Source organism: Phoxinus phoxinus (genome assembly GCF_949152265.1).
Source record: "Phoxinus phoxinus genome assembly, chromosome: 10".
NCBI lineage: Eukaryota > Metazoa > Chordata > Actinopteri > Cypriniformes > Leuciscidae > Phoxinus > Phoxinus phoxinus.
The window spans coordinates 29,563,196-29,577,567 of NC_136885.1; the positions used below are offsets into that span (position 1 = coordinate 29,563,196).

The window sequence follows — 14,372 nt, forward strand, 5'->3', positions numbered from 1 at the left end:
TTTTCAGTATTCATTTTTATTTCAGTTTAAGTTTGTCATTTTATTTTGTGCTTTTGTCATTTTTATTAGTAAAAAAATAAAAAATCTATTTAGCTTTTATATAAGTTTTAGTCTTGGTAATTTTTGTATTTCAACAAACTTATTTCACGTTGTTGACTAGTCAACATTTCTAATTTCTTAATTTTAGTTTTTAATCTGATAATTATATTTAGTTTCAGGTTAATTCCAACTACAGAAAACTATTTGTAAATAACAACATCGGATCCGACTGTATTTTATTGCATTGGTTTATATACATATACATATATACAAATGTCTTTGGGTGTCACATCGCATTTATCAGTATCTTGCAGTGCATTTTAAGTACGGTAGCTGAAAATTATAAAACAGTTTTTTATTTTTTTTTACATAGTGCAGCACATCAGTGTCAGTTTTAAAACGATGGACTCATTAGTATAAGTCAGGGATGGGACAAGTGGCATCTCTTGTTTCGAATATTTACAGTAGGGACTGTAATCTGCTCTGTCTTAATGTCTTTAAAATAATTATAATATTTTAATAATGCATAAATGTTGACAAGCCTGGGAATAAATAAAAAAATCTGTCTTATATCCTGTTTGTATGCCTGTTTAAGTTTACTGAAGTGTGGTTCTTACAAGTGAAGTCTTAGGATGAGGGTCAAAGAAAGACGTCACAAACGCTTTGCACAGTCATTGTGTGACTAATCCCCGAGCCGTACCTCATTGGAGCCGCTGAAGAGCGGTTCACCCGTGTGCATCTCCACCAGGATACAGCCTAGGGACCACATGTCTATAGCCAGGTCATACGGCATGCCCAGCAACACCTCAGGAGAGCGGTAAAACCGACTCTGAATGTACTGGTAAATCTAAGGGAGGAGGAATACAGAAATGAATGGCATGCACAAACACAGGATGCACAAGTAACTATTACATTTTCCCTTTTCTCCACTAGTGGGCAGCAGAAGCTGAAAGATAAGAAGGGTGCAGCACAGCCACTAGGAATCTTAAGCAGTAAATCTATTTCAGCTGTGGAAAAGTCCTCTAGAATGTGCTCTGAATGCACATCCCACCAACTAAGAACATTGCGCGTTTTTATCTCTTACAGATGCATTTATCATTAAAAGTCAAGCACAGCATGCCTCCACTATTCATTGTGTTTATTTAAATGCAAGTTCACTGTAGTTGCTACTGTGTGTGACCTTATCAGCCTGTTGTTAACAAACAGTGACGCAAATGGGCCTGAGACGCTGTCTCACCCTCTGTCCTAGCTGGCAGGAACTGCCAAAGTCCACAATCTTGATGGCACTGCGCTTTGGGTTGCAAAGGAGGATGTTCTCAGGCTTGAGGTCGCAGTGGATGATGCTGAGCTCGGGCGTGGCCAGGAAGAGCAGCGCCGTGCACAGCTGCTGAGCAAACTTGCGTGTCAGGTTGAGCGAGACGCCGCGGAAGTTGGTGTTACGCAGGAGGTCGTACAGGTTGTAGGAGAGAAGCTCAAACACCAGGCACAGGTGGTTACGGAACATGAAGTGCCTCTTTAAGTGAACTGAGGAAACAAATATGAGAAAGAAAAGATGTATTAGAGAGGCTGCTTTGAGGTTTCTCAAAGTTATCACAATAAGAGTTGAAATAAGTATGTTTAAAAGAACGTTTAGCAAGTGATCTAGATATCCGTGAGATCCAGATTGTCTTTTATACTTTGCTTTCAGTCTATGAAATGGTCTCATGAACTACTTTTAGTCTTGAGTACTTATTGCTTTTGGGTGGGAGGAAATTCTCTTGCCATTAGGTCAAAGGTTTTTCTATGGAAGACTAAATGTAGAGTAACAGCTGCTTGTCGTATTCTTGTACGTGTACAGGCGAGCGAACAGTGTCTGTTTTTTACCTATGTAGTACTTCATCTCAGTGTCGTGTTTGTTCATGAGCTCAAGAAGCCGCAGCTCAATCTGGGCCTGGTTCAGGAAGGCTTTCTTGTTCTTGATGATCTTGATGGCCACCCACTCCTGCTCATGGTGGTCATAGGCTTTCACCACCTACACAAAAAGGAGCAAATTAGCGCACACTTGGCAAAAAGTTCTAGTTTTACAACAGAAAAATTAAGTAGCAACATACGATTTAACATTTTAAAAGATGCACCAGAGTTTCTGTGCACAGACTTTCAAATCCTTCATATTTACTTTAACAAATCCTTATTTAGTAATTTATTTGACCATTTTAGTCTGTAGTGTGGTTTGCTTATAATATGCATTAATTGAGAACACAAAGCACTCCTTTATTTTCATTATTTTAAACATTTTTATTTTTATAAGCTTCTATTCAAATCTAATGTAACGAAACATTACCATTTTTTGTTTTGTTTTGGGACAGAAAAGTGTACATATACCAGATTTGGAACCAGGAGCATATTAAAAACTATGGTTATGTACAAATTGTCATCAGTTTTCCATAATGAGAATAATGATAGTTCAATATTGTATTACAATACTATCAAGTTTTCGCTGACTGTGTTCAGTTTCCTTTTGGATCAAATTAAGTTATTTTGGAGACAAAAAAGACATCACTTGCTAGTTTATAGTTTGTCACAAACCCTGTTGAACACAAGTGCTGTTTTAGTTAGATTTTATGCTCGTATTCTTCTATTCTAGTCTAATCTTCAGGGAAGTTGTGCTTACCTGTCCGAAGGAGCCCTTGCCAATAAGTGAGTCGATCTCGTAGCGGTCCAGCCACTTCTCCCCGTTCTTCACAATATAGTCATAGTTGTCATCATCGTAGCCGTCGTTGTACACCTTGCGCTCTTTTTTGGTGCTAGAGTCCTCAGGCGGAACCTGCTGGGCTCGCCGTTTCTTCTTCGTGTAATACACCTGGAAAACGAGAAAAACGTTTAATATTTGCACCTCAATTGCTGCTTCACTAATAACTAGGTGGTTGGTACAATTGGTTTAATCATTAATTTGTAAAAAGCCTGAGATGGATTCACCTCATTGATGTGCTTGTATGTCTTGATGAGATCGACTGAGAGTTTACGTAGCGGGGCGCTGGCAGGATCTCGAAAACTCGGTGGAATCCTCCTCTGCAGGATGGTCATATCTGACAGCACCTGAAAAAAAGTGACACCAAGACAACAGTAAGAAAAAAAAAGAGGGGAAACAGAGGAAACACCATAACAAAAACAAAACAATAAAATTAAAGGGTATACTGTATATATAGATACACAAAACCTATAACATCTTTAGAACGTCAATTTAGGTACTTTAATAAGTATGAAAAGTTTACAAATGAATACAGCTGTTAATTTAATGCATTCATTTAGTGTGGTAAATTATAAATAAATGCTTGCAGTTGCAATAAAAAATTAAGCACATTATTGGGAATCTCCAACCTACATGCAATAGTGATGCAATAGCTAAGGACGTCAAAATGCATGTATATACCATTCATGAAATATTGCAAAATACAACTACATGGATGAACAAACCACTAGTCTACCTCAGACAGACAGACAAACTCAACCTCAACCACATAATATAGATGTGAACTGTAGGCCAGTGACAGGAAATAAAACAATATGATGACTTCTTGAGTCACTTTTTTGTAATGTCTATAGCTATGATTTACAAGTCAAACACAATAATGTCTTAATCTTCATTTGAGGGCTTTTCTTAGCATTTCAATACAGTATATGCATATATCAGCATGTTACTGTTATTTTTTATTTATCCGATTGCAATTCTAAAACAAAATATGATGAGGGACAAGTCACAAGCACATCTTTACACAACACAATAACTTTGTGAATGATGCTTTACATACAGGTCATATATGATATCATTGCATTTGAAGGGAGCATGTTTCTGGTACCTGCTGCTGGTCGGCCATGGAGTGGATGTTACTGAAGGAGGGGTGGCTGTGCTGGCTCGACATGGTTGGCTCAGCGGGGGAGAAGCCCAAGGCGGCAGGCTGGCAGAGGGTAGAGGAGGGGGGCTTGCATCCTGAGCTGCTTCCACCTTCATAGAGAAATAGGGGGAAAAAACGAGAGAGGTTTCAGAAGACACATTGCTAAAGTGCATCGCACAAGCCAAGCAAATACTGACATGGGTGTGGGGAGAAACACTGCACTGCAGGGGGAAGTAGAAAGATGAACACAGACTCACACACACCATATTGGAAGTCAAACTGAAGGCATTTTCAGAGATCTTTGAAATCTCCAACAATCGGATGGAACGGTGATAAGAAATGATCGGTTATCCTCTCAAGAAGCTCCAGTTCATTTTGGCTGGGAAATTACAGCACCGTTCCTCAGGTCAGCATGACAAGTGTGTATTGGAGGTGGGAATACTCTGCAATACACCTTCAAAGCCCTGAGAATGGTTTCCAAATCAGAATAATTCTTTCAACTTTCTAAGCAGCATGTGTTTTTCCAACAGCTACGGGCGGACAATATGCAAACGACAGAAAATCACTGTACAGTATGTCACTGCCAAACCGGTGGAACAAAGAAAAACGGTCGTATGACATTGCACACCAAAATCTCAGTGGATGATGGGAGTGACTGGGAGGCAAGCAGAGCTATCCATGGTCCTGTGCTGCCACTCGTTGGCCAAGAATATGCTGCAGCTATTACTTTCAAATACAGCCTGCACATTAGGCTGCCCGCTAGAGTAGTGCTGACCTCAAATTAAAGGTGAATCATTGTAAAAGCATGTCATTTTTCACCTAAAAAAATAACCTATAATATGCATATTTTTTATATATATTTCGTAGGTCCACATTTCGTAGGCATTGTTGTAAGCATTATTCTCATGATAATTAAGCTCAATTTCTGTCATTTTTCTACACAAAAACGAAACACTTATATATAAGCTATATATACACATAGCAATTAAAGTAACAAGAACAGAGCGTTGTTTGCATTAAATAAATACAAATTTGGGGAAATATGCTTAATTGTCATGAAAATAATAATTAAAAATAAAAATAAAATCTTAAAAAACAAGCTTAATTGTCTACATGCAAATAAGTTTTTACATTTTTATGACCTAGACATATTCTTAACCGGTTTTGTGAGATTAACCCTTATAAACCAGTATAGAGCCCCCAACCAAGAAATCTGAGACCATCAAGCATAACAACTGTGTATATTAATAATTGCATATAAACATGAAACCTTTCACAATGTAGGCCAGTCAAGTTTTTGGAGCTAGTTATGTGTACAAACGACCAAGGGACTAACAAAGCACTAAACTACAGGCTAATAAAGAATTAATGCTGTCCCAAATTTGATGGACTGAAATTTTAACTACAGGATGTGAGTTTTTTTACCCACAATAATCCACTAGAACAGTGAACATTCATAATGTACAAAGGAAGTATTGGACATCTCGGGAAAGAGGCGAAAATGTGCCGAGACTAGAGTACAGTAATTAAGTAAGATTGCTGAGTGCGGAAGCAGGGACTTAAACGTCTAACGAGGGGATATGAAATGGATGAGATATTCCACAGTGAATGCTTTTATTGCTGCTTTCAGGGGCTGACAGGTGAGGAGTAATGGGGGTGAAATTTATCAATGACACATTACAACTTGAAATGGCTGGGCGATCAATGGCCGTAGCTTAAACAAAGTGCAAAACGACACATCTGACCACCATCAATCCCAGGGAGTGACGGCGAGCATTGCTGTTACATGCCCATAGGAGGAGTCCCAGTACCAGCTCACTGACATGAAGCCTGTCTGGATATACGTATGTAGGAGTATCTCCAACTGGTTTCTTTCTACATGGACCCTGTTGCAAATGACAAGACAGCTCAATTAAAAAGGCATAATGTTTTAAAGGCATCTAAAACAACATGACTTTGTGCACTGCACTTAGATTCAACAAAATCCCACACAATTTCCTTCCTAATGAGTAAAAATCACTTTCATAATGCCCTGAAGAAACATGCTCTAATTTCAATTTATTTCCTTGGCCTCATTTTCAGAGTGAAACAATGACTAAAAGAGCGTGATCTGCTGAGCACCAGGAAAAATGTCACACTGTGCCTTTAAATGCTGAAATGAACACATTGAGAACTTCCTGAGTGTGACACCCCCCTTCCTCCGCTCTGATTGGCAGAGGCCCCCTCCCTCTCTCCCTCCTGATTGGCTGCTGGTATCCAAGGGCTGGGCGGCGAGGTCTCTATAAATAAACCTGGTAGCTTGTGCTGTATCAGCAACCCTTCCCACAATGCCGCTCTCGCCCTCCCTTTCCCTGCCTGTTACCTCTCTTCTTCCCCCCCGCCCCCTTCTCGCTTTCAATCTACGCTGATCTGGCTGTAGCGCTCGCATAAATGTTGCCCCCGATGGGAACGAATATTAATAAAAAATAACAGAGGCACATGCTCCTCTATAGACACACAGGTGCCTGGGTAGAATTTATTGTCACATACACAAGTGTCACATCGCAGTAGTTAAATATATCAGGTGGTGGATGAAGTAATCATCCGCTGCAATTAACCATGCAAAGACTCCCCCACTAACCAACTCACTCCACATCCCCACAGCTGACCAAACACAGCTGCCAGCTGCCAATCACAGTGTCACCATGGCAACAGACCAGCCTACTCCCTGTCTCTAAGGCACAGGAAGAGGATGGTTGTGTGTGCATGCGAACAGCTGAACACCCCTCCCCATCACTCCCACCTCACCCTTCCCATGTCCGTACTGACCCCCTATCTTATTCCCTGTTAGGGTAATGGGAACGCTGGTGCTACTGAGCCAAAGTTGGACACACCATGATAGGCATGAAGGGAAAAGAGGACCGTGAGGAAACTCTGGGTATTATCCACAACTTATTTAGCTTTTTGTCCCACTTTGAAAAAAAAAATGTGAAAAGCATGAGAAAAACAAGTTTAACAGCAACAATGTGTCCCTAAAGAGCGACTTGAGGGGCTCCGTAAATCCCATGCATCATAAAAACTAAAACTTGACCTTATTATGAAGCAACAAGTTGGTGTTGCTTGAGCACAGAACGCCAGACCATGTGTCGGAATAAAAGACATTGTAGACATACAGTACATAGAGGTGAATAAGGCAAGGATGTGTGCGTCACATCATGCCCACTGTCCAAAGTGCCCACAGATGGCAGGTCACATGGATGTCATGCCAAACACTGGAGGACTTCAGGATTCAACTCTGCCCAACAATAGCACGGGTAGTTGTGAGCAAGTACGACAAAGATCTCCTACAGAACCAGAGAGATGAACATTACCGAATCTCCCAACATGCAACAGGATAGTTTGATGAAGGACAGTATCTCCTTCATATGTGCATTTAAGATAGGAAGGAGCACACATGCATTGATCACCAAACTAGCATTGGGGAGTTATACTAAGAAAGATGATTTATTTAAGAACTAAATAAAGTCGTGCCACCTCCTTGTGGCACAAGGCTTGTGCCACCACCTCCCAGAATCTCCCACCGGTCATCTCCACTTTTGATTCTCAGAACTCACTCATTTGCAAGAGGACACCATCCTCAGAGAGGCTTCTGCAAAACTTACAACCTTTCCACTAAGTTCAGCACCTGTGTTATGCGATATAACCCCGTCCAACCTTTCCTTGGCGGCCAAAGCCCAAACAGTACCACAGAGAACTTTAAACAGTCAGGCCTCCGTAGCTGAGTCAGACTCCACACTATTAATAAAAAAAGCCATCTGGGTGGATGCCTCATACAGTGACACTGGCAAATTCAGAGCTCACTAAGTGCATTAAAAATGAAGTAAAATTAATCCCCCAACTCAAAATACAACATTAGCTATAGATGCATAATAAACGTCATTAAATAAGCCAACACTAAAACAAGCACATTGCTGTCTGAACGTTGTTATCAAATGCTGATATGGTTTTTGTTTTTTAAATCAGTAAAACATGATAAACATTGGTTAATGCATTATCACTACATTAGTTAACATTAACTAACAATGAACATGTTTGAATGTTTACAGCATTTAATATTTGTTAATGTTCTTCTGAATATAACTATAATTAGTTTACAGAGAATTAAGTAATGTTAACAAATACATATTTTTATATTTGAAATTAACAAACATTATTGAATGCTGTGTAAGTATTGTTTATTGGTAGTTCATGATAACTAATGTTAATAAATGAGACCTTACTGTAAAGTGTTCACCAAAAACATTTGGCTGACAGATTTTGCAAATGTTTATGGCCAAGCAAATTTGGTTATTGTTTGAATGTGATTTGAAAATGGACTAAATATTAAAATTATTAGTCAATATATTAATCAATCACCATTTAAAACTGATTAAAAAAGTTACCATTTCTATGCCATCACCGATAAATTTAAGCCCGCTTGTTGTAAACAGATGCACGCTGACTGCTGTTATGCACAATGCTGAATCTCCACCCCTCTTTATCCTTGAGTTTTAAACACGAGCAGCGGGACCCTAAGGAGCTTACGTGCTGATCTCTCGGTGAGACTGCACCTTCACAGCTCAAGGCGACTGCGAGCTAACGTTAACACCAGACTGGCTAATCTAAAGTGACCACCACTAATCAAGCGCCCCTTGAGTAAAGAGCCACTTGCTCCAGTGGAGGTGGATGTTGACACAGAGCGAGGAGTGCAGGCATATTCACATTGTTTACTTTCTTTCTTGGAAAGAGCACAGAAAGGATGATGTGAGAGTGAGTCAGGAGACACCAATACAGACAGAACGACAAAACCAAAAGTGTGAATACTTAAAAGTGTCTGTGAATGACAGAAGAGGGGATATTGGGAGAATGATCAGGAAAAATGACTTCAGTGTTGTTTACTGTGCTTGGGGGTGAGGGGGTATCAGCGAGATATTGGATGGATGGGGTAGGATCGCTGCTCTGGTCTTTCAGGTACACTGTGTATGCATCTGGTGAACAATAACATGTTTTTGTTCTGATTCAGGCCCACCACTAATCCAGCAGGAGGTGGGGAGTTGGAGAGCCAATGAGCATGAAGGGCATTTGTCACTTTTTCCTCAGAATATGTGAAACAACAGATTTTATCGGCATGCAGAGATGACAACTATAGGCAGACATTTTCCCACAATGGCTCGTGCACTAGTATAGGTGAGTTTAATAGACTAGCCTAATTGGATCATTGAGGAAAACAGAATTATTTAAACGGCTTCCAATGCTTCGAGAACTTAACTTATCTGAATCAACAGCCAAACATCTAGATGTCATCATCACCAGATACATACTGTTAGAACCAAAAGAGATCAATTTAGCTTTAAACGTTTACATATGCCTAAACCCAATGATAAAAGTGGACACATATCAAGCATCTGTATAGCCAATGCTTCAAGTAAAGTCAAAACCTTAACATTTAATTAGGGAAATGTATGATATATCAACAAAAACAGCCTATATTCGGTGTTGAAAGGAAATTTTAACCACACGATTCTGGGTTTTACATGGCAAAATGGTACATTTCACCTTTAAACTGAAAATCGGCACGCAAACAAACATGAAAGGCAGCGTGAGGGAAAGGGGCAAAGGGCAAGGAGTGGACGGGTTGTTTGTATGAACGCTGTGACTGTCTTTCTGTCTTTCACAGTCCAAACTCCATGCACCTTGATTCTTGGCTGATATGATGTCTTCAGGGGCCCTATCTGCTCTTTTCTTTGTCTCATATAGGTGGATCCACAGATCAGAAGTATTCCTGCAGCTTTCCCTGCACCCAATGGGTTACTTGCAATTATATCTATCTTTAAAAGGGTTACTCAGGCTTCTGAAAGGCAGTTATACACATAGTGCTTGACACGCCAGACTGGGGTGGGGGGACAGAAATAGCAACAGGAGAAAAGTCAGCTGGATACACAGATAAAAATAAAAATAAGGCAGAAAATGCAAAAAGACTATAGGCATATTCAAACAACGATCCTGTTACTTCTCATCCCAAATATTTTAACCGGTCTATTAACAATCGTCCATTTGGAGGGAGGTTTAGGTTAAAAATTGTGGTCAGCAAAATATCAACAGGCAGCAGATGCGATGCACAGACAGCAAAATGCCTGAGAGTCTACACGTCTCTTTCGAGATTGCTGTACAACAAGTGTGTAGCCTATATGCATATTCATTGCAAACTTTTGGACTTTATGGTCTTGTTTTGTTAAATAGCACAAACCAGGTCATTAGGTCACAATAAGACCCAAAAGATGTCAAATTACCAAGGATGCTTCAAGACATTCTCTTCATGGCCGAAGTTAAAATGGACATTGGAGTTTGAAGCTAAATACAGATTTGTGTGGTGTGGGGTTAGTACTTTGCAGTGGCTGTAGATTACTTGTTTGGAAACTTTCTTGAAATGGGCCAATTAAGCAATTATATCGTAACTGCATTAAGCAGCTTAATGCTTGACGGATAATTGAGTCCTTTAATTCCAATCCTGAACTGACAGAGAATGTGAGAGACTGCAAATAATGAAGGTTGGGCTAAACAAGCCTATTTCTAACAAACCAATTGCCACTGTACATTGGTATATTGAAACAATGAGCTGGCCATCACTGCACTTCATAAACTTTCCTACTGCCCCAAAAACCTTAAGAACTATACCACTGCAAGTTTGTTTTATCAACCAATTGTCTCTTATAATAAGGTCTTTTATTTTCTATATGTTTTTTGTTGCTTTCCTGTGGCCAAATAATCTACTGGACAATAATTAAGCCCTCATTCTACAAAATCATTAAATGCAACAATGGCCTTTGACATATGTAAATCTATGTATAAAAATAAACAAAAATTCACAGGACAGCAAACCTATACCACCAGTGGAATAAAAGCAAAAATCTAAAATAATCTGCAGTGGCAACAACCTTTTTTTAGTGTCATCACAACTCAGATTCACACTCGTCTTCATCATAATTTCTTAAAATATGGCTAACAAACCAAGAAAAGCTGTTTTGTGACGTACATTGTGCACAATACAGTACAAGCTGGTCTACAGAGCAGCATTCTGCTGCAGCTCTAAGATTCCCAGCAACAGAGCGATCACTGTGAGCTCACACCGCACGTAGAGCTCCCATAGCACACAGCACAAATTACCGCGCAGAAGTGACGCAAAGATCAAGCAGCCACTGAAACCGTTCGAGAATGTGCCAATTCCCATGATTGTTTGAACAAGTTATGTTAAGACAATGATGGGAAAAGGAGTGAGGTTCTTAAGGGGTATCTGAAAGTGTGTGAAATATTTGAGTAATTAATGTCTGTTCGGTCTAAAGGGGAAATGCCCCTGGGTGGGCCCTTTTTCTACATTGAATAACCCAATATTTATTTATAAACAAAGCATTTCACTGATTTTTAATAGCTAAGCATTCACAATTATGTACATATTGCCATGGTTGATCTGCTTTCACAGACAAAACACTGACAATAAAAGCAAGGTTGCTGATTACCAATGTATGAGACAATGCTTTGAACAAACTGCATGTGCATTCTCAATACTCATCCAAAAGATAATACTTCCTCAAATTCCAAAGCCATGTTATCATCACAATTCGCTTGCTTTTCCCTCAACATTCCATGCAGTTTTTGGTGTTGTTGACTGTTAAAGCCATCCGGATTTCTAATGTTTACTATTGGCCAAAGGTAAATAAGAACTTCAACAGAAACCAATGTTTGACAAAGAATTGGATGTGAATTCCTTAACCAATAGAACTGCCCTGACTAAACACCTTTTTCTTTTTAATTACTTCAAAAGAAAATTATTGCTATAGAAAGAAATAATGTATCGGACACAGCATTCATGCATGGTCAAATTTTAAGGCCACTGTCTCACGCAGCACATGTGGCTTTATTTTTATAGGTACAAAGAGAGGTTTTACTAACTTCTTGCCGGCTTCCGTAGTAGGTGTGACTGGGGTAAGAAGCGATTCTGATCTGGGCTGCCAATCCAGGTTTCGGTCGGCAAGTTTGCGACCATTCTGTTAGAAGGCTGCGGCTTCTCCTCCACAGACGAAGTGATCACCATCTGAAATGCTTATGCGTTGGCCCGTGATATCCAAAGAATGATTCTAATCAAGTTTGTTGGGGATCCCAAAAAGTACTGAAAAAGTCGCTGACATCAAGTATAGAATAATCCTTCGCACATGCCTATAACTTCAGAAAATAATCCAGTAGGGTACATCCAATGGTAACTAAACTCAAGTCTGAACCGTAAAGGCAAGTTATAGAGATTAGGTTTTAAATTTATGCACAAAAATATCTTTTAATTACTTGCGAAATCCTGAAGTGACAGACAGAAGAAACTGATGAACGAAAAAGGCACCATTTAGTTATTTCAAACACCGTTTCATTTCTGTCCTTGCTATTCCCTTTATTACTATAATATTCTAAGGCAATGGATTGGGTTTCAGGCAACAATGCTCACTTTTGGCATAAAAATATACATATTCAAACTATGTATGTCTTGTATACTTTATAGAGCTATATATATATAATCTGCAACACACACACATATAGATATATTTCTCTGTTTATATGGGGATGAGCTTATTTGGTTACTAAAGTTTGATTTACTTGTACTGTATCTAGATTCATTGTCCCACAATATGGAGTGGATTCCATTTGATAAAATATCAATAACTTTTGGAGAAACGGTTCAAAAGAGTGGGATAAGATTGAGACAAGACCCCCCACTTCAATTTTCCAATCCAGATAATTCAGCAGCTGACAAGGAAACCAGAGCTAAACCTGGAAGTGTTGGTAGCCTTAAGGGTGTGGGTGGGGGTCTCAATTTTCAACACCATTTACCCCATCACTCTTGCTAAAAATAGCAGGCGTTTCTTATATTCTGTCTAGGTATCCTACAATAGCTTATTTTAGTCAAAAAAGGCAGGTGCGTTTGGCAACAATGGTTGTGTTGCCCCTTTCCTCAGTTACAATCTTAATCCTGAAATCCTGATGAGCAAAAAAATTCAGCTCCAGGTAGGTGTCAGAGACTTCCTTATGGGGAAAAAATAGTTACCCTTCCCCCTTGAATGCAACTGGCAAAGTCTGCAGGTGTACCAGCGACCTTATTAGCTGGCAAGTCAAAAAGAAAAAAGAGGGAGGAGGGTGCCAGGAGCTCAAGACATGGGTGACAACAATCTATAGCTTGTGATAAATGTTTTCGTGGGCTGCAGGATCAAAACAAACACGTGCAAGCACAAATAACTACAACGAGTCAAAGTGCTGAAGTGCAAGTTACAGGCACAAAAAATGTACAACTAACGTTACTGGAGAAGGGAATAAAAACTTGCCGATTTCACTATTGATACTTTTTTTCACAATACAATGTGGGTGAGAATATAATTTAGTCTCAATTATAGAGCGCGAACGTCAAACGAATAGACAGGTAACACAGCGACTGCGATTCCCATCGCACAACCTCTTCAGTTCTGCGAAACGTTTCGGTTGCGCGAATGTGCTTGGCATTAAAAAATAAAATGGAAAAGATATCCAGAAATAAGTCCAAACAATCCAAAACGTCCAGTTCAAGCAGTGACAATTCACTCAAAAGTTAGGATTATAATGGTGGGTGCTCGCGTTGTTGTCCAACCGTGCGCTGTCAAGTCGCCTCAAAGAACAACAGATCACCGTTAAGTTCGCGACTGACAATTTCCAACTTTCCGTCGACCATACAATAGAATTCAAAGGGTCACCAAGCGTTTTCGTGAAGAACATCAGCTGGCAAAAAAATTGACGTTACTTCCATCCTGAGCTGTCACCGCGATCGCAATTCCGTGCAGTGTAGTCGGTCTTCCGCGTGCGCGTTCACAGATTCATTTGCCCTTGTATAACTCCCCCTTTTGGATATCAACCCTCAACCGTAACGCTCCTTTCGTTTTAAAGCTTCTCCTTGATATTTGTTTTCCCTGTATAAAGTCGTTCTTTTCCACCCAGTCTCAAGTCATACTCGCTGCTTGCCCGTTATTATTCCTTGTTGTCGAGCCTCTCTGGCCGGCACTGGATCCACACCCTGCAATGAGGATTGTTCCATCCACATTCAAGTGTAGGGGGGGGATCTAGGAGAGCCGCTCTTTGGAGGAGCTCGGTTGACGCAGCTCCCCACGCTTCAATGTTTAAACACCAAAACCGGAGGGCTGCCTGAGAACCATGAAACACGTTTCAAAAGGAGTGACGAATGTGCTTATTTACCCAGATTTCATCCGATCAAACAAGGCTTCACCACAAAACACGTTCACAAGCATTTATAAGACCCTGCATCCCCATTTTCAGTTTAGTAGCGCCACCAAGCCACTTCTCTCCATTTATAGTAACTCTGCAGATATAGATATTCACACAGCGCATATATAGACTGCTGGAATCAATAGAAACAAACCT

At 39.9% G+C, this 14,372-nt stretch overlaps 1 protein-coding gene across 5 annotated transcripts in view; it reads right to left on the minus strand.

Annotated features, from left to right (window-relative positions):
- The window catches only part of dyrk1b (dual-specificity tyrosine-(Y)-phosphorylation regulated kinase 1B), a 42,203-nt gene that overhangs the window by 8,437 nt on the left and 19,394 nt on the right, over positions 1–14,372 (minus strand). For 2 of the 5 annotated variants that reach the window (XM_079625199.1, XM_079625201.1), the window contains exons 2-7: positions 3,876–4,021; positions 2,995–3,114; positions 2,690–2,878; positions 1,903–2,050; positions 1,277–1,563; positions 740–886 (exon numbers count right to left, since the gene is read on the minus strand). In XM_079625199.1, coding sequence (XP_079481325.1) covers positions 740–886; positions 1,277–1,563; positions 1,903–2,050; positions 2,690–2,878; positions 2,995–3,114; positions 3,876–3,938 — 954 coding nt within the window. In that variant the 5' untranslated portion in view covers positions 3,939–4,021. Of the gene's footprint in view, positions 1–739; positions 887–1,276; positions 1,564–1,902; positions 2,051–2,689; positions 2,879–2,994; positions 3,115–3,875; positions 4,022–4,174; positions 4,679–11,876; positions 14,103–14,372 lie in introns of those variants that run through there. The other 3 variants (XM_079625197.1, XM_079625198.1, XM_079625200.1) reach the window with 3 other exon arrangements.